Raw genomic sequence first — 22,559 nt, 5'->3', positions numbered from 1 at the left:
CTCCCACTAGGCCAAATCACCCTTTTCAAATTGTCAGTACAGACATCATTGGACCCTTAGACAGACCGTCAGCGAAAGGTCACAGGTACGCGCTTTGCTTGGTGAACATTTGCACAGGGTGGCCAGAGGTTGTCCCACTGCGTTCTTTGACAGCTAAGGCGACTTGCGACGCGTTGATTGAAATTTTCAGTCGCACTGGCGTTCCGGAAATGATCTGTTCCGACCAGGGCACTAATTTCAAATCACAGCTCACACAGTCGATGCTCGAGAAATTAGGTTGCGCACCAAGATTCTCAACCCCAGAACACGAAGAGAAAATAGCTGCAATTAAGAATGTGGCGACACCACGCACTAAAAAGGAGCTACGCAGCCTGCTAGGACTGTGCGGCTACTATCGCGAGTGCGTCCGAGAATGTGCAGAGGTGGCGAGCCCGCTCACGCGGTTAACAAAGAAGGGGGTACCCAATAGCATACCCTGGTCAGAGGAAGCTCAGACGGCGTTTAAGACACTGAAACAGTCCCTGTGCGAGGCCGTGGCGCTCAGCACTCCAGACCCATCTGAGCCCTACTGGCTTTTCACAGACGCGTCAGCTACGGCGGCGGGCGCTTGTTTGGCGCAAATGACAGCCGAGGGAAAGGAGGGGCCTATTGCCTTTGCCAGCCACCGCTTCACGCCGACTCAGACGCGATGGTCGACAATTGAGAGGGAAGCGTTTGCTATTATATGGGCCTTAAAGAAGTTTGACTACTGGCTTTTTGGTGCCGAGATAAACGTTGTTTCCGACCACAATCCATTGTCGTACCTTACAACTTCGACTCCACACGGGGCAAAATTGACAAGATGGGCGCTGGCTTTACAGCGATATCACGTGTCAGTGCGACATCGGAAGGGTGTCAGTAATGGTAACGCGGATGCTTTGTCCAGGCTTCACAACAGCTCATGGAAGCCAGCGTAATACTATGGTGCCATGCCAACTGGATGGGCGTGAATGTTCCTGATCACTTGGCGCTGTATATTGCGGACTTTGTGAGTGCCGATTCAAGACCCAGAGACACTAGAGTGCTCTTACAGTTTGGAACTGCAATCGTGTACTTAATAGTTTGATGACATGTATTGTGTATTTCTTTTTACTCTCTTCTTGCTTTGTTACTTGAAAGTGTTTGTTCTTGTGATGTAATTAGGCTAGGGGGTGGTTAGAATGTTCATTACGTAATCGCGGCAGTGATTTATCGTATCACTGAGCGAAAATCAGCCCAGTATACTCTTTAGGGGGAACGTGTTAGGCCGCTCATCTCTCGAACAGGAAGAATGGACGGCGTAGGGCTGCATGATTGTTTTGTATATACTTTTGAAGTGCCGCTAGTTGCACGTGCGTTTTGTGAATGGAGAAGCGTCCACCCCCCAGCGCCTCGGGCGGCAAACGATTCTGTTTGTGAGGGGTCGGACGGCCCGCGTGGTGTCGGTAACGAGCCGAGGCGCGCGCCGCCGCGGGGGGCGCGGTGCAGAGGCGCAAAACGGATTCGGAGCAAATGCTTTTGCGCGGGCTTTGTTGACATTCCGCCGATGGTCATAATAGGGCCACGCGGACAAAGCTCGAGCGGGACGGTTGTATACGCGACGTTGTGGCGCCGGCTCTTGAGTCCCCTGCTAATTGGAGACGCAGCTGCTAGCAATGTTGACCACGTCTGGCGCGTACGGAGCGGGGGGTTCGCGCCCCTCGCATTCGGACGGCAGCCACGTGCATCTTGTTTTGAGCACTGGGGAGAGCCCGCTTTGTGTCGTGTTGCAACATGCAGTGCGCGCCGTAGAGAGGGGCGCGGCGTCGTTTGAAGAGCACCCGAGTCCGGATGCCGCCAGCGGTAATTAGTTTTCTACCAGGAAAAACCTTGAGGGGGACTACGGTACGCGGTGTTGGGACACCAGCGCCCGAGCCCCCCTTGCTGGCTAGAAACGCCGCTGAGGTGCGAGATGGCCTCAATAAATCATGCATGCCTGGCGTGTTTGACGAGGCCGTCACTGACCACGTGGAAATAGGAGGGGGAGAGGAAGATGTGGGAAGAGGGAAAACAGGGTGGTTTTCCAATAGATTCACTTATGAGAGTAAGCCCATCCCTTTGGGTTGTGGCTTAAGAAACTGTCAACTCTCATTGGCAATTGCTTCCGTGGGATGGGCTAACGACCCTACCGCCCTTTTTCTTTGTCTCTTTCCCCTATAACAACCGAGACGAGGTGCTTGTTCCTCAGTCTAGGCTGTAATTACTAAACCTGATAGAACAGTAAGACTCCGTACGATGCAACGCTAGTCTGGGCCGTAACCACTTAGTGGTAGAACAGTGAGACTCGGTTGATCGTATGTAGTGACAGTTGTCCTAGGCTCTAACTTAAGAAAAAGTAGAAGAGTAAGGCGCTGTTTACTTGTGTGTTTTGTATCAGTGTTCTTTTGCTAACTCTGTATTTGACTGTGTAAATATTTCCGTTGCAATATATCTTCAAGTTTTGTTACCTCCAACCTGCCTCCTGCTTCATCAACGCCGATAAACACCTTGAAGAGACTTTGGTCGACTTCAAGGAGAAAAGAACAACAATCAACAAAAAACTTAACTCCCGTCCATTAAGAAATGAAATGGTTCAACCGCAGGAATGAGAACGAATTCCGGGTACATGATGACAGGGAGTATGGCTTATATTGAGAAGTCACGATGCTGCCCTCTTCTTCAGAGTAGCTTCTTTGCCTTGATGTACCGTCGGCGTCAAAGATTTGCCGTTCGTGTGACCACAAAAATTCTTCAACAAAATGTTAGCACTGCACCATAACACATATCTCACGACAACTTAACTGGTGTGTCCTTCTTCACGTTCGGGACACGTGTATTTATTCCTGTCTAGATTAGGCTTTAAACGAATAATTTCGCTTTCGAGGCATTATTACATACAGTACCGCAGTCCACATATATACAACACCTCTAATGAGTTTAGCAATGGAGGTACAAAACATATTCGCGCAACTATTTACAAAGAAACAGCTGCCTTATTCCGCAGAGTTCCAGTTTTTCTCTTCCTTGCCTCAGCATTGGCACGTAATATTCTGTCATTCATCTTGGGGAAACATGAACACATGATTTTTCGGCGCCGATTTGTAATTGCTCCAGCAATTGGGCACGCAGCACTTATTAGGCATAATCCTGGCACGAACGTAATCCACATTCCGCGGCAATGAAGGCTTGCGGGACACACAAGCGCAAAAACTACATGCACGATTCACGTCTAGAAAAAAAAAAGTGCGCCGTGAAGCATGTCGCGCAGCACGCCCGGACATTTTTAATCCCGAAGTTATCCAAGGAACGGCAGGGTTCCCGGAACTAATCGAATTGTTATCGCCATCATCGTCCACTCGGTCTTCCGCGCCTCATTTTCAACGCAGGTGCGCCGCTCGCAACTTCGAAGCAGGCTGCACGGAACTTCTATGTGGGCCTCTTTTGCGTCACGTAGCTCAGGGGGAGAGGGTACAGCCAGAAGGCCTTAAAGTGTTGTTGGAGCGCGGTCGCCGCGAGGGTGAGGGAAAACGGCGTTCGGATTGAAATTTCAGACCTTTCCGCGGCGCGTCGCGATGCGACACTTTGCAAACACGAACGTTAGCGCGCATTGTACGCTCTGCGCTTGTCAGCTCAACATGGCCAGACCTGGTGAGAGGCCCTTCACTATGTGCCTTTACTGCCGTTTAGTGATACTATTTGTGTGCGTGCTGTGATTGTGTGCTTAATACGTGTCTAGAATTTTCCCTTGATTATATTCTTCCTTATTCTTTTCATAGTATCCGACCCTAAAAAGGACCTACCATCATATTTTTTTCGACATCTTAAATAAAAAGAAAATATACGAGGTCCCCGATCGTCACCTCTAGCAGCGTAACCTGCTGGGCGCGCTTCAATGAACTTATGGAAAGCTGCTACAATTAACCCGTGGCTGACATCCAACGCATACGCAGTAAATGAAAATTGGCTTGATGTCTAATAAAGTCAAAATTCGATTAGTAAAGGCGGAAATACGGGGAACGAACAGCGGAGGGAGGAAATGGAGTGAAATAATTGAGAATTCTTTATTTCATGGGGATTTTTATACCTTTACGACATGATGGAGACAGTTATTTCTTTTGGTTGGAGGGGGGGGGGAAGTTATGGACAGTAAATCGAGACCTCGGATGTCTTTCTACATAAGTCTAAAGTACTTTTTCAAGTATAATTTGTATGAGAGCTGTCTTGGAAAACACTCGCTCATTTTTTAGGTTCTTCTTTTTAATTGTTATGCAGAAAAAACGAATGCTGTGTGCTGCAGCCACATCGCCATCTCTCCGCCGGAGTTCACGGAGCCGGAGCCTCGATCGGTTTGTGAAAACGCTGCTGTGTCCAGCTATCCCTTTTCCTTGCAGTTATAATTAATGTCACTCGAGAACTTGCAATATGTTGATTCTTTCCTTCTGCTGTGTTGTGGTTTACAAAGACAACAAAAATATGGCGTCCGGGCGATCTACAGTCTCTGCGCTTTATCTTCTTACGATTTACCGCAAAGATGAGATCAAGTAGAGCTCCCAAAGTGCCGTAGGGTTACAGCCATAGCTCACAAAATTAAAGTCAACACTTTGCGCATACGATCTGGCAGTTACAGGTTTGAGGCACCAATGGCGCTGAAGCTCCAGGACACAATAATTTCTATACGCATTATACAGCGACTGAACAAAGCCGATGAAATAAAAATGTAACTCCCTTGTTGTTGTTTTCGCTAAGTCAACGTTAAATAATTAAATTATGTAATGTTGCGTGCCCAAAACACGATTTGATTATGAGGCATGCCGTAGTGGGGAATGGTGTAGTGGGGGACACCGGATTAATTTTGACCAACTGGGATTCTTCAACGTGCACCAAAATCTAAATACACGGGTGTTCTTGCATTTCGCCTTCATCGAATTAAATGCGGCCGCCGTGGCCGGGATGCGTATTTAGAATTGCTCGTAGATACAGGGGGGCGTGCCACTTCTGACGGAGCTCGACGTTTCTGCGCAGGCGCGAGTAAGAGCGGGCGCGAGAGAGAAAATCTGGGGGCTTTTGCTCCTTGAATATATGACTCAGCCCAGACAGTATACGGAGGAGGTTTCTTAGAGCGCGTTGTATTCGTTTGTCCCCTGGACATGCCGGCATTGCGGAGTTCGGTCGAGTTGGTTTATACGCTCCGCCACTGGCTGCCCGCGCGGTGAGGCCTCTTTATTCTATGGTGAGGCAGTGGGCGCGGACGCCGCTTGGTGATCGCTGTGTCTGAAGGGACAATGTTCTGACTGGTGTTTTATAAGTCGCGGGTTGCTTTTTTCGTCGCGACGATAGATCGGATTCTTTACGAGCACTGCTCCAGGAGGGCACATGTAACCGGCAAACGGAGGCCTCAGGAGAGCACCTGAGGTTATATTAAAGCAGGCGGCGCAGGATCTCCGGGGCGCCCAAGCGGTAGCGGGGGGATCAAAGCTGGAAGCCGGGCGGTCCGTGGGTTGGGGCCGCAGAGGCCGAAGCGTGCCTGGGGGTGTTCGTATAAAACATTGGCTGTCCGCGATAGCGGGCAGCCGATCTTATACTCCCCTGGCACGCGCAGGCCTCTGCGAGCCCCAACCCACGGACCAGTCCGGCTTCTAGCTTTGATATCCCCGTTGCCGCTTTGGTGTCCTGGAGGCGCCGCCAATAATGCGAAATAATCACACATTGTTTTCATTAGTAAAAACATGATCGATTAAATATGATAGCGTCGAGCCGCCAACTTGCGATGCTATAAGTTCAGCACAACCGCGCCCCGCGACTTCTGCCGGCACGCCTAGGGACAAGCGCATACACCGCGCGCCAGGAAACTCCTCCGTATACCTAGGCAGAGTCGTATTTTCAAAGAGCAAAACTCCCCACATTTCCTCTCTAGCACCAGCTCTCACTCGCGCATGCGCGCAAACGTCCATCGTCTCCGCAAGTTCGACGCCCCGCTGTACCTACGAGCACGCGACCTCGTGCTCAGCAGCGCAACATCAAAGCCACTAAGCAACCGCGGCAGGTGGCATGTCGACATTAGAGAGATTTAGTTTAGGGGACGCAAGCGGCTTGCGTACGCAAGAACCTAGTATAACTAGGGGCCACGATACTGCGCATGCGCAGAACCATCTGCACATGCGCAGTGCCGTCGCCCCTAGGTCTAGCGTACGCAACCCGCTTGCGTCCCCTAAACTAAAGCTCTCTATTAGTGCTTGAGAAGGTCCTACCACAAGCGAGTTGCGCTGGACTCCGTTGCTTTGGTCAAGCCCCATACAATATGGAATCGAGCCGGCGTTGGCAAAGCGTTTGTTTGCGCTTGTTGAAATATTGAAACCTGTCTTCAGCTTACTTTGACACTGATCTTAGGAAAGATCCTTCTATCATTTGGTAAGCGCGTAGGAAGAGTCACATATCGGTTGCGAGGTAGCTTCGTTTGTTCCATGGGTTTTCAAGCGCCCGGTGTGGTGTATAGGGCGTGTTCGCTAGTTAGCTGTTTAATTTCCTGACGGTCCCTCGTGCCCAGATATTTAGACAACGTCTGTTGGTATACGGATGTGTTTGATAGCACTCGTACATAGTTTTTTGGGAACTTGCCCTCTTTGCAGGATTTTACGCGCTTGCAAATCCATATAGTTGTGCGGGTGATTCGGTTAGGCGTATGTTGAAAGGATTGCTGCGAGTTCGGCCCGTTAGTTTCCAGTGGGGGCACGCGTCCTTTATAATGGTTGATGCTACTGTCAGCTATTACCGAGGCCTCGACACTGACGCTAACATCGGTGTATATGTGGGCAAAGCATCGGTTTCCTTGGATGTGGTTCTGGCTGCCTTGAACCCTTTGTATGCGTGTTTACGCGGGTCTCTGGGCTTGGGAATTTGCGCAATGCTTAGTTCTATTTTGTTTAGCATTACGGAGCGCAGTTCTGGCTTCTAAAGGAGTTTATACTGGTAACATAATTTTTCAAAACCCAATTTTGGTTCATTTGGCGGAAAAGGTTGTTTATTGCTAAAGACGATGAAAGCAAAGCGTCCCCCTTTCTTGAATTGAGTGTAATAACGTCAGCGTCGGTATGTCTTTGTGACGTCAAAGTATATCTACTCCTCTTTAGGTCCTCCTGTCGCTAGCTCTCGAAGCTTCGTACCTTGAATGCTTATTTCATTTAGGAAGCGATTGCCGCCATGGGAGAGGTCCAAACATTTGTATTTGTATTTTCATTTTATTTTTATTTCTTTTTTTTTTCGCACGCCAGGCCAGTCCGTGGTTCGCTTTTGCCCATTTGAACCAGTGTATGTCCGGAGTTGGGATACCAATTCGAAATCACCTGTATCTGTGCAGACGCAGACGCTGTTAAAATGCCTGACATCACGATGAACCAAAGTGCTATTATTGACTCTAAAAAATCTGCCATGTTCTCGACTTCCGACGTGTTCGCTTCTTGTACCAATCAGAGAGGGTGTATACCTAGCGACCCTGTGACCAAACCAGAGCTGGTGAGACAGCGAATTTTACAATACGGTGGAATTTTGGCAGTGTCCAATGTCAAGAATAGCATCCTTGGTGTGGGAATTTGAAGGCGGTTTGTCACCACTGCCGTCTTTCGTGTTTGTGTACTTCCTGGCTTATATGTCAAGCCGCCTCTCAGTGTATACCAGTGGGTTCTAGTATTGCAGACGCGTTATTTACTAGTACAATTCAATCTCGTGTTCCTTTCAGTGCCCATTTTAGATGGACTCAGTCTTTGTAAGGGCATGCACCGCAGCCTTTTCATCGCCGTGCGTAGCACTCGAAGTGCTTGCAGCGCCAGGCTCTATGCAGACCTCCGCGAAATATGTACAAGGCGGATCGTCTCTTGGTGGAGCAGCATTACCATGGTCCTACTATCCCGCCACTGCACAACAATTGCTACAACTACAAAAAATTATTATTTATAACAATAAAATAAAATAATAATATGAACAAGAAGAAGCAGAAGAATATCTGCCGTAGTGAAAAGGTCAGAACTCTTGTCTGAGTGTCATTCGATGTCTATGTTACGTCCTTTTCATGTGGGATGTGCACGGCGCCAAGAGACACACAAAATTACGGCAGAAAAACTCGTCTCACGATGAATGTCGATGGTAATGCGATTAGCATTCAAACAATGTAGCGATACACCGTGTTTCTCAAGTCTCGTTTATTTAACATATGCATGATTACAAAGAAGGCGCCAAATAAAACAACATTCTGAGACTTCCGTTGCTTCGGCTGTATGCGACATACTCCGGTATCACGAGACGGTCATTTGCGGAATCGCCAGTTCACGGGATTGGCCAGTCGTTTCAGCGGGTGCGAGAGAGAAAATCTGGGGGCGTTTTGCGCCTTAAATTTCTCCCTTTACCTAGGTACCACGGCGGAGCAGTTTCTTTGCTCGTTCTGTCCCTAGGCGTGCCTTGGCGTGCATGCATTTTGCCATGTGTCGGCTGGCGATCCGTGTGTCGTGTACAAGTTTTCCTCGTGCGTCTCCTTGGGTGTTGCTGGCACAGTGCACTGGCGCGAACGATTGTTGTCGTTTGGTCAGTGGTCTCCCGTGAAGGCGAGTATGATATGGCGTTGCCCTGTCACTACCAGTGTCACACGTATACTTCTGATCGCGATCGGCACCGATCCGGATCGAAATTCTCGACTGTGATTGGGTCTCTCGCTCATTTTGTCCAAAGGAGGCAATCACGACCGCGAAATTCGATCAGGATCGGGCGTGATCGCGATCAGCGGTGAGCCAGAACACAAGATACACTCACAGCGCACACTGTCAACAATTTCATTGCGAAAGCATTGCGACCTTTGAAGATTAGAGCATGGCACTAGTCACTTGATAGATATAGCATATATTACATATATAGCAAAATATATAGCATCTTTACAGTTTGCCCTGTGTGCGCGTTTTCGTTCCTTGCTTGTGCCTCTGTCACACTGGTATCTTACCGTCCTCGCGAATTTTTCCATGCGTCGAACGCTTCGAGAGGGCTCAGTTGCGCGTTATTCAATTGCCATAATTTAAACTTTAAAATACTACTAACTTGTAGCGTGGGGTCCTTTTTTTCACGTTTCTGTGTCTTCGTCCGCTTCCGCTGCTGCCTTAGTATGTCAAACGGCAAACTTCTGACTGCTGTTGCAGAAGTCTTGGCGTCACAAGTTGGCGGCTGGACGTAATAATATTTATTTTAAGTCCAGCACGCTTAGGCCTCCGCCACTCCAATCTACGGACTATCCTGCTTCCAGCTTTGATCTCCCCACTACCCCTTGGGTGCCCTGGGGATCCTGCGCCGCCTGCTTTATTATAACCTCAGGTCCTCTCCTGAGGCCTCCGGTTGCATGTGCCCTCCTGGAGCAGTGCTTGTAAAAAATCCAATCTATCGTCGCGACTTAAAAAGCGACCTGCGACTTATACTTATACAACACCAGTCAGAACCTTGCCTGTCGAACCAAGTCATTCTCACCTAATTATTTAAATGATTAAGCGACTTCTGTAGGTGTCGGTCAATGTCATATTAAGCGACTGGTGAATTTGTTCTCTTTACTGGACGGATCCTGCATCTCGGCATGTATTTTGTAGCTGTGTATTCGTATAGATGTAGGAGCTCGGTGGGAGATCTATCAGTGCAGGCAGCATGTGCTAACACCATGTGGCAAATACTGCTTGATAATTTCTAGTATATCATACCCGCGCGCAGCTATCGTGTGCGCCACAGCCCTTATAAGTTATTTGGCTCAGCCATAAGTTCCAGCTTTGCTCCGACACCACTTAAGTGCTGGTTTCCCATGTCTGTCTGTCCACCCAGTTCTTTAAGCTGACAATGGCCGCTGTCATATTAATTTTCATTTTTCGTTGCCAGGATCGTGATCCCCAACTTCACATTGCATTGGTACAAATAATAAGAAAACTTTGACCACTATTGTCACCACTTTGATTAAAGTTCAGGTCCTTGCAATAATGTGCATTTCACTGTTCAGTGAAAAAGCGCTGAACAGACTTGAGTGCCCGACTATAGACATCCTACACCTAAGTTCTCTCTCTTTCACTCCCCATTCCCCTCCCCACATGTAGGGTAGCAAACTGGACTCAGTCTGGTTAACCTCCCTGCCTTTCCGTCTTCCCTTCTCTCTCTCTCTCTCACTGTTCAGCTACCCACAGCACTAGCTATTAAGCACTTTTGCTCCATTGTATATCTGTCATGAAAAACTAGCATCAACATACATAATTACGGACGCTATGATTCAATTATGCACTCAGCATCTCTGTAAACTTGCAACATTCACCCTCTCAAGCATAAAGCGCACTCTCAAGGGCCATCATAAAACAATATCTATACATTTCTTTTCTTGGTAGTTCTTTGAAAGTATATTTTTTTCACTAGAAGGTTGGTAACAATGAGCACCTCACCGTCATGGGCTACCAGTTTGGTGCAATGTCCCACTCATTATAAAAATCTTATACTAGATGGATCGTCATTTGAAGAAAACCAATTCTTTAACAAATGGTCCATTCTGCGTTATGGTTCTACCTACCTGTCTTCTACAAGCAATGCATTCACATATGAAAGAACTGTATATAATGATAGTGATGAAGCAGTGCATCTGAAATAACCTTTGACATCATCACAGGAACTTGGAAACAGGTACCACATAGTGATAACTTCGATAATCATTAATCATGTCTTATACATGGCTGGACATGTTTTCGTTCGCTTCTGGCCTTCCTTGGGTCACATGATATTTTCTGTACCTCACAATGAGACCTTGAAGCATAGGCATCTAAGGCTTTCACCTTAAAATGGAAGGACGCAAAATTGATTGCTTCAGTGTTGCTTCCCCTGAAAATGAACTACTTGTACTTTGTTTAATTTATTCACTTGAGAAATGCACATATAATACCATCCATATTAACATAGCAGCATAGGCGGAGACTATGTGGGGGGCTCTGGGGCCCGAGCCCCCTCCGGAGATTTCCCGGGGGAGGGGGGGGGCTGAGCCCCCCACCCTAGGCGAAGCCGAAGCCTCCCTCCCCCTTCCCCCCCACACACACACCTAAAGTGCCAATACCAGTGCTTTGTCACCCACATCATTTGAGGTTTCTTTTCACTTTCCTCGACTTTTTCCCTTGAAATTTTACTGAGGCTAATAGCTTACTGCATCCTTGTTGGCGCAGACTTGAACGGCTTTTAATTAATATTTTCGATTATTTCTGCAAAAAAGAATGTTAAATTATGCGGTTTTATTTGCCGAAACCACGATCTCATTGTGAGGCACCGCATAGTGGGGGACTCCGGAAACTTGGACCACGGGGGGCTCTTTAACATGTACATAAATCTAAGTACATTGGTGTTTTCACATTTCGCCCCCATCGAAATGCGGCCGTCGTGGCCGGGATTAGATGTGGCGATATCGAGCTTAGCAGCCATATTATCTCGAGCTTAACACGAGATAACATGGCTGTTAAGCTCGAGATCTCGCGATCTTGAGCTTAACACCATAGCCACAAAGCAACCACGGCGGGTCACTTTATTTCTTCAAATCCTGACAATAGGGGGACACGGCCATCAGAAGCACTCGCGGTGGCTGCCTTATCCATACTTTCTCACTTCAACATTATTTTAAATTTCCACTGTAAACACCATGCACATATGCAATATATTTAAATATACACACAGGACAAAGTTTATAATATTTTTGAAAGAGATGGAGGCAGCCAATCAAGAATTATTTATAACGGTATGGATAGCCTATGTCTAGAGAATGAATATGTTGTTGTATGCTCACGACGCTTCAAATTGTTTTGCGTGCTTTTTTGATCATGAATGAAACCTATAAACTTCACTGACTCCGTCAACAGACTCTTTTATCAACGGCGTATGAAATGCATGTGAATGTTGTGTGTCTCGGTGTTGCTTCTTTTTACAGTAAGTAATGTCAACGACTCATGAAAAAAAGAACATTTCTAATAACTTACAACATTTATTACGGATGGTAACATCATCACTTACATGCAAACGTAAATATATAGAGTGTCCCAATTAATTATAATGCACCAAGATTTAAAAAGAGAGCAATGCTTTACTCGAAGAAAACCTAGCGAATATTGTTTACAGTACATTGCAGTAGCTGCTAGTAATTTTTTCGTTACAGATTTAATTTGATCATTTAATTAATTATCTAAGTCGACATGTACTATCCTAATTATCAAATTATAAATGAGGCATCTAAAGGCACAGCCAAGGGACATCTAACTGCGATATTTTCAGCGACGTACTAATTGCGTACTAATTTTTTATGATAGATAAATAAACCCTGTGAAATATGGAGAATACCACATGACTGTGCTCCCACTCGCATCATAAAGCAGCGCCCTCGAACATGCTCCCTCTGAGTAATCCAGGATGAAATAAAGGAAATAAAGAAAAATATTGTGATCGACCTAATGCCTCATCTGCCGCATCCCTGCTGAAGTAACACGTCTCGTTTGGTGTTACCTGGAAAAAAGTTGTGATAGCTGTTGTTTTAGCGTAGATAAAGTGCACGGATTTTTTTTTTTTTTGCTGCAGAACCTGTCACCACAAAAGTGAATTGACGTCAGTGCAAAGATTTAAAGGTACGTTTTGTTCCATCCCATTTGCCATGTGTTTCTCTAATGAGCACCCAGTAAGCATGATCCTCGCCTTGGCATCTGCAAATGGCAACAAGAGGAAGACTGCAAATATGTATATCACTAATGGAAGTGTGGCGGTAGACCAAATGCATCGACTATCATCAGAAGTTGTGAAAACCTGAGACAAACCGGCAGCTTCAACAAACCGGCTGAAGACTCCACGTTTGAGTCCTAGCCTACGCAGGGATGTTCTAGCATTTATGGCCTCAAATCCTCATGCTAGCATGCGGAACGTGGCCGCCCAGGTACCAATTTCCAAGTCAGTTTGGAGAATTCTAAATGACAGCCTTTCACCCGTCCCACCTTAACCAGCAACAATGCTTGGAAGATAGGGACCCGTAGAATCGTTTAAATTTCTCGCAAAAGCCCATGAGTCATACCTTTTGAGCAACATCATGTGCACAGATGAAGCCAATTTTCGCCGAAACGCCTAGGTACATTTGCATAATGCGCACTAGTGGAGGGACTCCAATGCACGCTGTGTGAAGTGCAATAGGCACCAGTACCAGTAGTTGCCCAAATTGTGATTCAGAATTTATGCTGGTGCTATAATCGGTCCCATCTTCTTTGATCACATACTCACTGGACAGTGTTACATCAACAAAATCCTTGAAGGAGTGGTGGATGAGTTTCTCTGTGAAGTCCCGCTGTCACCTCTTCCGCTTCTGTGGTATCAGCAAGATAGGGCACCCGCACACAGCAGCAGCCAAGCACGAAACTGGTTGGATGCGACTTTCAATGCGCAATAGATTGGAAGGCACAGGCCTGTGAATTGGCCCGCTAGGTCATGTGACCTCTCTCCACTCGATTTCTTTCTTTGGGGTTATTTATGTGAATGATCTTGCTTACGTAATTGAGATAGAGTCAGATTAGTTCAAGGCAAGGATAACGGATGTCTGCCGTAGAACTCCGGCGTCGGTCATCAAGAAAGCCACTGAAGATGTTTCATATTTAAAACAGCACCAAAATACACGGACAAGGAAGGACACAGAACGAGCACTGACTGCCGACAACACCTTTATTGAAGTGTGCACAAATATATACAATTCGCAATGGGCATAAAGAGAGTAAAAGAAGAAAGGCAAGGCGAGTCATTGTCGTTCAACTCCTGCTGCGCATGCGTCAATAACATTAAACTTGAGCAAGGTTAGTGACATGTTAGTCGCACATTCAGCCACACAAACTATAAACAAAAATACTAGTGACCTATTTCACTAAGTGCCCTTTAATTCATAGAATAAGGGTTCTCTCTTCTTTAACATGTCCAGCCTGCTCAATTGTTAGCGGCGGTGTGGTGTACAATCTTTACAACGAAGTGACCAGTATTACGAACGATTTTGGAGTTCCCAGGCACTTTCTTATGTCTTTGACTGTACATGTCAATGCCCATGTATCTGTAACCCTGAAGGTCCAAGCCAAGTAGGTCCACTTGCTAAGTTTCTGTTACTGAGTAAGATGCATGCTAATCCCATTTTTTTTAAGACTTGCATGCCAAAGAACCAGCAATAAGTGCAACATTTTTGCTCAAAGTATAGATCAGAAGACACTTCTTGAAGCAAACCAGCTTGGTGCCTTTGTACAAATGCTGCTTAGTCACTAAAAGTCGTACCATAACATGTTTGAGGAAAATCGATTAGAACATTGATGCTTTAATGCAGTGCTGCTGTCGTGCTTAACACCGCACTGTAAGTCAATTAGAACGCAGTATTTTCTCATTCCAGTTACAGTGGAATCTTGCTAATCCCAGTGGTTCTGAGGCACCACAATGCATTATTGCTGTAAAAATTTTGCAAAGCCTTTGCCAGTAGGCATTGAGCTGTCATGCTCATTTCAATATGCCTTTGTCTTCTTCACAACCTTGTGTTATACTGTGAGATGTGGATCCTTCAAATATTACAGGAACTTGCATGGCTTGTGTACAGGATACAACATTTCTTGGGAGTGTTCTCAGCCTAGGTTGTGAAAGACTGCTTTAAACTCATGGGGACAACTGAGAGTGACAAGAGGCATTATTTTGTTGAGGTAAGCAATCCTTAAGCTAAACCAAGAGGTAGTATGCATGATTGGAACTGAACTTTCATATTGAGTGAGCAATCCTCTAGCAGCACTGGCACGATGCTTAGATCTCTGTGCTTCGTGCAGTTCTTTTTCTTTGCCTTGTTGTTGCCACAGTGTTTCACTTTCCTGCATTCGTGTCATTGACTCTTGCTAAGCTTGTGCAATTTTTCCTCCATGCAAGCATGGACTGATTTATCTTCTGTTTGGGAAACAGTCATAGTTTGTCCAGTGACCCACTGGGCTATGTGAATAATGTACACAATGATACCATTTCAGACTTTTCAATCATCATGATGTCGATGGCACTGTCTTCAAAAATCACCATTGGATTGCCCCTCTTCAGCGGGCAAGGCAGCAGCAGCACCAATAGGTGTGGTACCATGATAATGCTTACTGCATATGTTCTGACCATCCCTTCATTGCTTCATAGCTTCATTGCCCACATAGTCGGTGCCTTAATTTTATTCCTACATATGCCCAGGTGGTGTCCCATTCCTGTAGCCCTCTGGTGAGCGGGGATATTGAGATGAACCATCGCCCTATTAGACCAACTAAATGTCCACAGGATAAAAATTGTAATCTTGGTCCCCCACTTGATTAATGGCTAATGTCATGACTATTGTAGGGTTGATAGCTCAGATATGTTGAAATAATTTTTGCTCTTCAAAATGAGAAAACACGACATTGCTGAACTGTGGCTGTTCGTCAACTCTTGATATTAAACAATAAAAAATCTTACCGCCCTCAAATAGTTTGTGCGCGGTTTACAAGCTGGAACATACATTCAACAAACTTTCTCCTCAAAACTTAATAACCGCTTCTCAGAATTACAATATTGAAAATTGTTCATGGCAGAACAGCTCTTTTTGCATCATTTTGTGGAGTCTTGATAACAGCAATCCCTTGCTATTGAAAGTTGTAACATTCTTTTCATTAACAGTGAAGTTCGAATTCTTTCAAGTCCTTTTAATTAAAAAAAAAATAGGAGGCTTGGGACATATTGTGATATAGGGCCTATGCAGGCATTTTTAAACTACTGGAATAACAAGTTAACATTCACGAATGCTTGTACTGAGAAAAAGGTACTGAGTTCGATTTATCTAAGCAGTGGTTCATACACACCTCTAACACCACCCCAGGAGGAGCCAAACACTGCCAAACTTTTTCCAATATAACTCCCCCCCCTCCCCCTCCTTACTTTCTCCCGCACGCAAGAGGTATTTGCCAAATGCCAGTTAGGTCAGAAGAGACAAAATAGAAAGGTGTCTTTTTGCACCTCTTGTTCATCGAGCAATGTTTAAGAAAAAATGAGGACATACAAGGCACTGTTTCCAACTAAATTTTTTATCCAAGAAAACCAATATACAGTAAACTACCACTTGAACGTCACTTGAACAAATTATTCAGCTGTACGAACTTTTTTATATCCCCCATCGAAACGCCATTCAACCCAATGCAAATGCCTTTCAGTTTAACAAAATTCAGTACAGTGGCATTTCACTTCTGTGAACATATTCTGCTACATCATCATCATCATCATAATTTTTATTTTCACCACTGGATACAAGGTGAAAAAGGGAGAGCCGGAAAAAAAGCCGAATTCTCTTCGGCTTGACAAAGTTCCGGTCTCCCAGACAGGCACGGAAGCAGCTGGTGTAGCAATACAATTACGGATAAAGTGTGGATATAAGAGTTTTTAAGCGCAAATACATATAGAAATTTTCATGTTATTACATGGAAACTAGTTGTAATACAGTTGTGTCAAATGACTCCCAGTATACAATTATAATCTGTTATCTTGCATATTATTATTTAACACAGGCTCAGTTGCATATATCATAGTGGACTTGGAAGCACCAAACGAGCGCGGATGCTGATCAAATTTTTTCTGATCGCACAGATCGTGCTGTCGAGGACTGGATTCGTCGACGCAGGGTCTGAGCATGCGCTGCATCAGGCCTATCTACTGCTACCTCTGGCTGTCTGCCCTGCTGGCTTCATCGGATGAAACAAGTCGCAGGAAGCTGTACCACGTGCACTGCACTGGGACCACCTGACCAGCACGGTGACGTCGACAGAGACACCATGGCACCCGGATAAAAGCAGCAGCCTTTTCGACGTTACCTTCAGTGGACTTGGAAGCACTGAACGAGTACGGATGCTGATCGAATTTTTTCTGATCGCGCAGGTTAGTGACCAGCATTTAGTCTCTTCAACTAGAGACAATGACGTAACGTTAATAGTGCTCCCAAGTCCACAATGCTGTGTTGCTATTTTGCAAGATTGTTTTAATGTTGTCTGCTTAATGTTACTAACATTCGGAGACGTTGAACAAAATCCAGGTCCTGGCTCTGATTCAGATGAATGTTCGCAGCGGGAACTAATGAAACGCATTCTAAGAGAACAAAAGGAAACGAACAAAACACTGAAACAACTGTCTTCAAATATCAAGCACGTGGAGACAATAGTTGCAGATTTGCAAGAAAGAATGACAGTTATTGAGAATGAAAGGGGATTATGGAAAGAATGCGAAGACAAGATAGTACACTGCGAGGAATCTTGTAAATCTACCATGACACAAGTAGAATTTCTGGCATCGAAGGTCGATGATCTAGAAAATAGAAGTAGGCGGAATAACCTAGTAATTTATGGATTAAGAGAGAGCTCTGCTGAAGATGTTAAAACACTTGAAGAAGAAGTGCGAGACGGTATATTTAGGAAGATCCTAGGAATAGAAGTTAACTCAATAGAACGACTTCACAAAATTGGTACAAAGCAAAGCCAAAGGACACGCCCTGTTATTATCAGGCTATTCAACTTCGCTGAGAAAAACAAAATATTATCAAGCTGCTTCAAGCTGAAAAACACCCAGATTTCAATATCCGAAGATTTCTCAAAGAAAGTATGCGACACACTTGCTAAATTATGGCGTTCTGCAGTAAGTGACAAGGCGAAAGGGGCAAAGGTATCTCTGGCATTTGATAAACTAAAAATAAATGGCAAAACCTTCATATGGAATGAGTGTGAGGACAGAAGAATTGAACTATCTAAACCGATAACTTCTGCACATGCTGGCTCAGCAGCTCGCGATTGCAAGTGACAACAATGTACGAAATGTATCAGAGTGTTATCACTGAATGCGCGCAGCGTAGTCAATAACTTCAGCCTACCTGAAAGCATAGTTGCAGCCCATCACCCACACGTTATAGTCATCACGGAAACCTGGCTTCACGAAAGCGTCCAGGATTCCGAAGTGTTTCCGCCTTATCGGCTCATACGGAAAGACAGAGAATCGCGGGGGGGAGGTGTTGCTGTCGCAATTAAATCTAACATAAAATTCACAGTTTTAAACAGCATACCTGACCATGAAAGCGTATGGTGTAAACTTACATTTAATGGAAAAAGCATATTTCTGGGTGGCCTATATCGACCTCCGAATGCGCCCCCTGTATACCTAGACGTTATGCACAATTACATTGCACAACACACTAATTCACGTTCCAATATTATCATCACAGGTGATTTCAATTTACCAGGAATCAACTGGTCTAATCTTTCGCACAACAGCTGTGACGCAAAAAGTGCTGAATCTCTGTTGTTCATGTCATTTACCTTTTCTCTAGACCAGCTAGTTTCCGAACCGACTAGAATAGCTGGTCCGTCATGTTCTGTGCTTAATCTGATGTTCGTAAGCAGTCTATTTCAAAATAACACATTAAACGTTGAAAATAGCATTTCGGACCATAAAATGATTGTATTCTCCTGTCCAATTTTAGGAAACCGTGAACGCGTTAAGCCATCGATTGCTGTTATCAGGGATTACTGAAGAGCGGATGACAATGCTATCTCAGAATATTTAAACGCCTGCTTTCTGCAGTTTTCATTACTTCATGACGTAAATTAATTATGGTTATGTTTTAAGCATATTGTGCACTTTTGTGAAGAAAACTACATTCCCTCCAGAAAGAAACGAGTGAACAGAGAACATCCTTGGGTATCGCGCGAAGTAATATATTTAAAACGAAAAATTAAGAGGAAGCGCAGAAAGAAAACCACACGTGACCTTCAAGATCTCATACGCTTACTACAATATAAGATCCATATGGCCAAGGAGCGTTTTTTCACTGTTACTCTGCCTTCTTACCTGACGAATAAACCACAAAAATTCTGGCGCTACCTATCGAGGGAGCGGCACACCGTATCGCAGATTACTGTTTCGAACGAGACAGTTGTTCAGCCTGACGTCATAGCAAGCAAATTTAATGAATTTTTTCAATCTGTATTTAACAGAACTACCTTTAACGGTCCCTCTCCACAGTATCAGTTCGAGAATCCAATGCCTGAAATAGATATTGACCTAAAGGAATTTTTTTACTCTTACAAAAACTGGATGTAAGGAATCCCTGTGGCTCTGATCTTATATCAAATGCTTTTTTGCAAAAACATGCAGTTTGGACGTCAAAATACTTACACGTAATTTACAGGCGATCTTTGGAAACTTCAGTGATACCTGATGACTGGCGAAGGGCCAAAGTAATACCTGTGCACAAATCTGGCTCTAAACTCGACGTAACTATAGACCTGTTTCATTAACATGTACATCCAGTAAATTGTTCGAACATATTATTTATAAGGCCATAATATTGCACTTGGAGAATAATAACCTACAATACAGCCGGCAACATGGATTCTGTTCAAGTCTAAGTACTATTACTCAGCTGAGTTAACCCATGATGTAGCTACATCAATAAATAACAGAAGCCAAATAGATGCCATTTTCTTAGATATTTCAAAGGCCTTTGATGTTATTCCTCATCCAGATCTTATTACTAAACTAATTGCCATTGGTGTACACGAGAAAACAGTATCGTGGATCAAGAACTATCTCGAAAACCGAAAGCAATGCGTAGCTGTGAATGATATTACATCTGATTACATCAACGTTTTTTTTCTGGTGTTCCGCAACGCTCGGTTCTTGCGCCCCTCCTATTTCTGATCTACATCAATGATATTCGTTCATGCGTTCAGCCGCCTATTCAAATGCGCCTATTCGCCGATTAACGTGTAGTGTACACAACAGTGAATACTGTAGCACGGCTGAATCTGCAGTCATCACGGTGCACCAGTAATCCCGTGATCTGTTACGTCACGTAGGCTTCACTATATATGTAACTTGCGCAACCGCAATAAGGTTGTTGCTCACCCAACTGCTGGCCTGGCTACATGGTAGCAGCGGTGGCAGCGAAACCCAGCCAATATGTCGATGGCGTCCGCGCTACTACCGCCCCCGAAGCCTATGGATCCGTCGCACGACCCTTGGATTGCCTGGAAAACTTGGAAAAGTGAGTTTCTGCTGTTTTCCATTGTTACGCAATTGAACAAGCAGCCAAAAGACGTTCAAGCAGCCACGTTGCTAGTTACCATAGGCGAAGAGGCTAGGAAGTCATATAGTACCTTCAAGTTCGATGAAGCGGAAGACAGGAATGACGTTGAAGTTCTGATTAAGAAATTTGAGGATCATTACAAGCCTGCAACGAACTTAACATTCCAAGAATTCCGTTTCGGTTCAAGGAACCAAAAAGAAGGCGAGATGTTTAACGAGTGGCTAACAGAACTGCGTGTGTTAGCGAAGAACTGTGAATTTGGGGACGCACCAGTGATCCCGTGATCTGTTACGTCACGTAGGCTTCACTATATATGTAACTTGCGCAACCGCAATAAAGTTGTTGTTCGCCCAGCTGCTGGCCTGGCTACAAATACCAGAGAGGATCAGGTAAAACTAAATGATTCGTTAGCTGCTGTACAAAATTGGTGCAACATTTGTGGTGTGACGAAGAAGATCGGCAGGCTGAAAAGTCCCGTTGCCATCGCATGGCACGTACCCAGTTCGTTCGCTGGCTGCGCCCTACCTGCTGGTGCTGAGTTTGTCGCTGCTGCTCTACGAGCCGAATAAACCCCCTTTACAATTGGTGGAGGTGCTGGGTACGTGCCACGCGATGGCAACGGGGCTTTTCAGCCTGCCGATCTTCTTCGTCACAATCACCTACTCACGTCTCCGCCAATCTTGTGGCATTTTGATCGCAGCGCACCTACAGAACTTCACACTGACGCCAGTGGTGTCGGCCTTGGTGCCGTGCTCGCACAACGCAAGAACACTAATGCCGAATACGTAGTCACCTATGCCAGTCGTGCCCTCACGAAACCTGAGGCCAATTCCTCAGTAACAGAAAAAGAGTGCCTGGCTATCGTATGGGCTCTTCAAAAATTTCGTCCATATGTCTACGGTCGATGCTTTGATGTGGTGACGGATTATCACACTCTTAGCTGGTTGTCCAACCTAAAAGACCCATCGGGCCGCCTCGCTTGGTGGGCCCTCCGAATCCAGGAATATGATATCCGTGTCGTTTATCGCTCTGGACGCAAACACGCTGACGCCGATGCCCTCTCGCGCTCCCCAGTGACTTCGGACAGCAGCACTTCTACCGACAGACATGACATCTCACCACTTGACATCCTGGACATGGCATCGGAGCAACAAAAAGACCCATGGATCGTCATGGTGTTCGACTTTTTGTCAAATCCTCCGGCAACTTCGGCACCTCGAGTGCTACGCCGACAGGTGCAGCATTTCACAATCCAGGATGGACTTTTATACCGCCGCAACTACCACAATGACGGCCGCAAATGGCTTTTAGTAGTACCTCGCCACCTACGACAAGAGTTCTGCTCCGCTTTTCATTCTGACCCACAGTGTGGTCACGGCGGAGTGTCAAAAACTTGCACACGGCTTTGCCTACAATATTATTAGCGAGGGATGTACACCTTCGTCCACAAATATTTACGCTCCTGCATTGCCTGCCAGCAATGCCAATGTGTCCCGCATCTCTCCACCGCATCTCTCCAACCACTTCCCTGCCCAGCTCAGCCATTTGACCGTGTCGGCATTGATATCTATGGGCCTCTTCCATCTACTGGCGCGGGCAACTGATGGATTGTTGTCGCCGTAGATCATTTGACACGGTATGCTGAAACCGCCGCCTTGCCTGCCGCATCAGCAAAAAACATCGCCTCGTTCATTATAAACAACTTCGTTCTCCGCCATGGCACACCATGTGAACTGTTGAGCGATCGGGGCTGCGTATTCCTCTCAGATGTCCTGCAGTCACTCTTATCTGAATGCCAAATTATTCACCGCACTACTACTGCTTATCATCCACAGACCAATGGCTTAACAGAACGATTCAACAGAACTCTTGGTGACATGCTATCAATTTATGTTGCATCTGACCACTCCAACTGGGACCTTGTACTTCCGTTCGTCACTTACGCATATAACACTGCCTCTCAAGCCACCACCGGATTCTCACCATTTTTTCTGCTTTACGGCCGGCCGCCATCCCTCCAGCACCATTGATACGGTTCTCCCGTACCGGCCGGACCCTGCTGAATGCTCACCTGTTTCTACGGTTGCTCAGCACGCCAAGAAATGCCACCAACTAGCCCGTTCGTTGACGTCTGCTCAACAGTGCCGCCAAAAAGAATGCCATGACCTCAATCCTCCCCCTCACCCCTTCCCCGTCGACTCACTCGTGTGGCTTTGGGTCCCGCCTGTTGCTGCTCCTGGCTTTTCGTCCAAGCTCCTCCCGAAGTACCACGGGCCCTACTGCGTAGTTGCACAAACATCACCAATGAACTACGTGGTCGAACCCGTATAGCCATCTTCCGATCTGCGTCGTCGGGGGCGAGAGACTGTGCACATTGACC

General features: G+C 45.7%; 1 protein-coding gene and 1 long non-coding RNA gene across 21 annotated transcripts in view; one reads left to right on the top strand and one right to left on the bottom strand.

The window, feature by feature from the left end:
• The first annotated feature begins 3,633 nt into the window (after window positions 1-3,633).
• Window positions 3,634-22,559, top strand: part of LOC139057478 (uncharacterized) — a 55,023-nt gene continuing 36,097 nt past the window's right edge. For 4 of the 20 annotated variants that reach the window (XR_011512826.1, XR_011512823.1, XR_011512825.1 and 1 more), the window contains exons 1-5: window positions 8,499-8,627; window positions 12,634-12,680; window positions 14,637-14,759; window positions 15,072-15,165; window positions 16,696-16,983. Coding sequence is in view for 2 of the 20 variants with exons in the window: in XM_070535807.1 (XP_070391908.1) it covers window positions 3,672-3,684; window positions 4,309-4,382 (87 nt within the window). In the remaining 18 variants the exon portion in view is untranslated. Of the gene's footprint in view, window positions 3,685-4,308; window positions 4,383-8,496; window positions 8,628-12,633; window positions 12,681-14,636; window positions 14,760-15,071; window positions 15,166-16,695; window positions 16,984-22,559 lie in introns of those variants that run through there. The other 16 variants (XM_070535807.1, XM_070535806.1, XR_011512821.1 and 13 more) reach the window with 15 other exon arrangements.
• Window positions 16,993-22,559, bottom strand: part of LOC139057479 (uncharacterized) — a 67,918-nt gene continuing 62,351 nt past the window's right edge. Inside the window, exon 4 of the long non-coding RNA XR_011512840.1 lies at window positions 16,993-20,120. This is a non-coding gene — a long non-coding RNA (uncharacterized lncRNA). The remainder of the gene's footprint in view (window positions 20,121-22,559) is intronic.

This window comes from Dermacentor albipictus, chromosome 3, assembly GCF_038994185.2.
Source record: "Dermacentor albipictus isolate Rhodes 1998 colony chromosome 3, USDA_Dalb.pri_finalv2, whole genome shotgun sequence".
Taxonomy (NCBI): domain Eukaryota; kingdom Metazoa; phylum Arthropoda; class Arachnida; order Ixodida; family Ixodidae; genus Dermacentor; species Dermacentor albipictus.
Note: the sequence above shows the minus strand (reverse complement) of the source record. Positions and strands in the feature narration are given on the sequence as shown.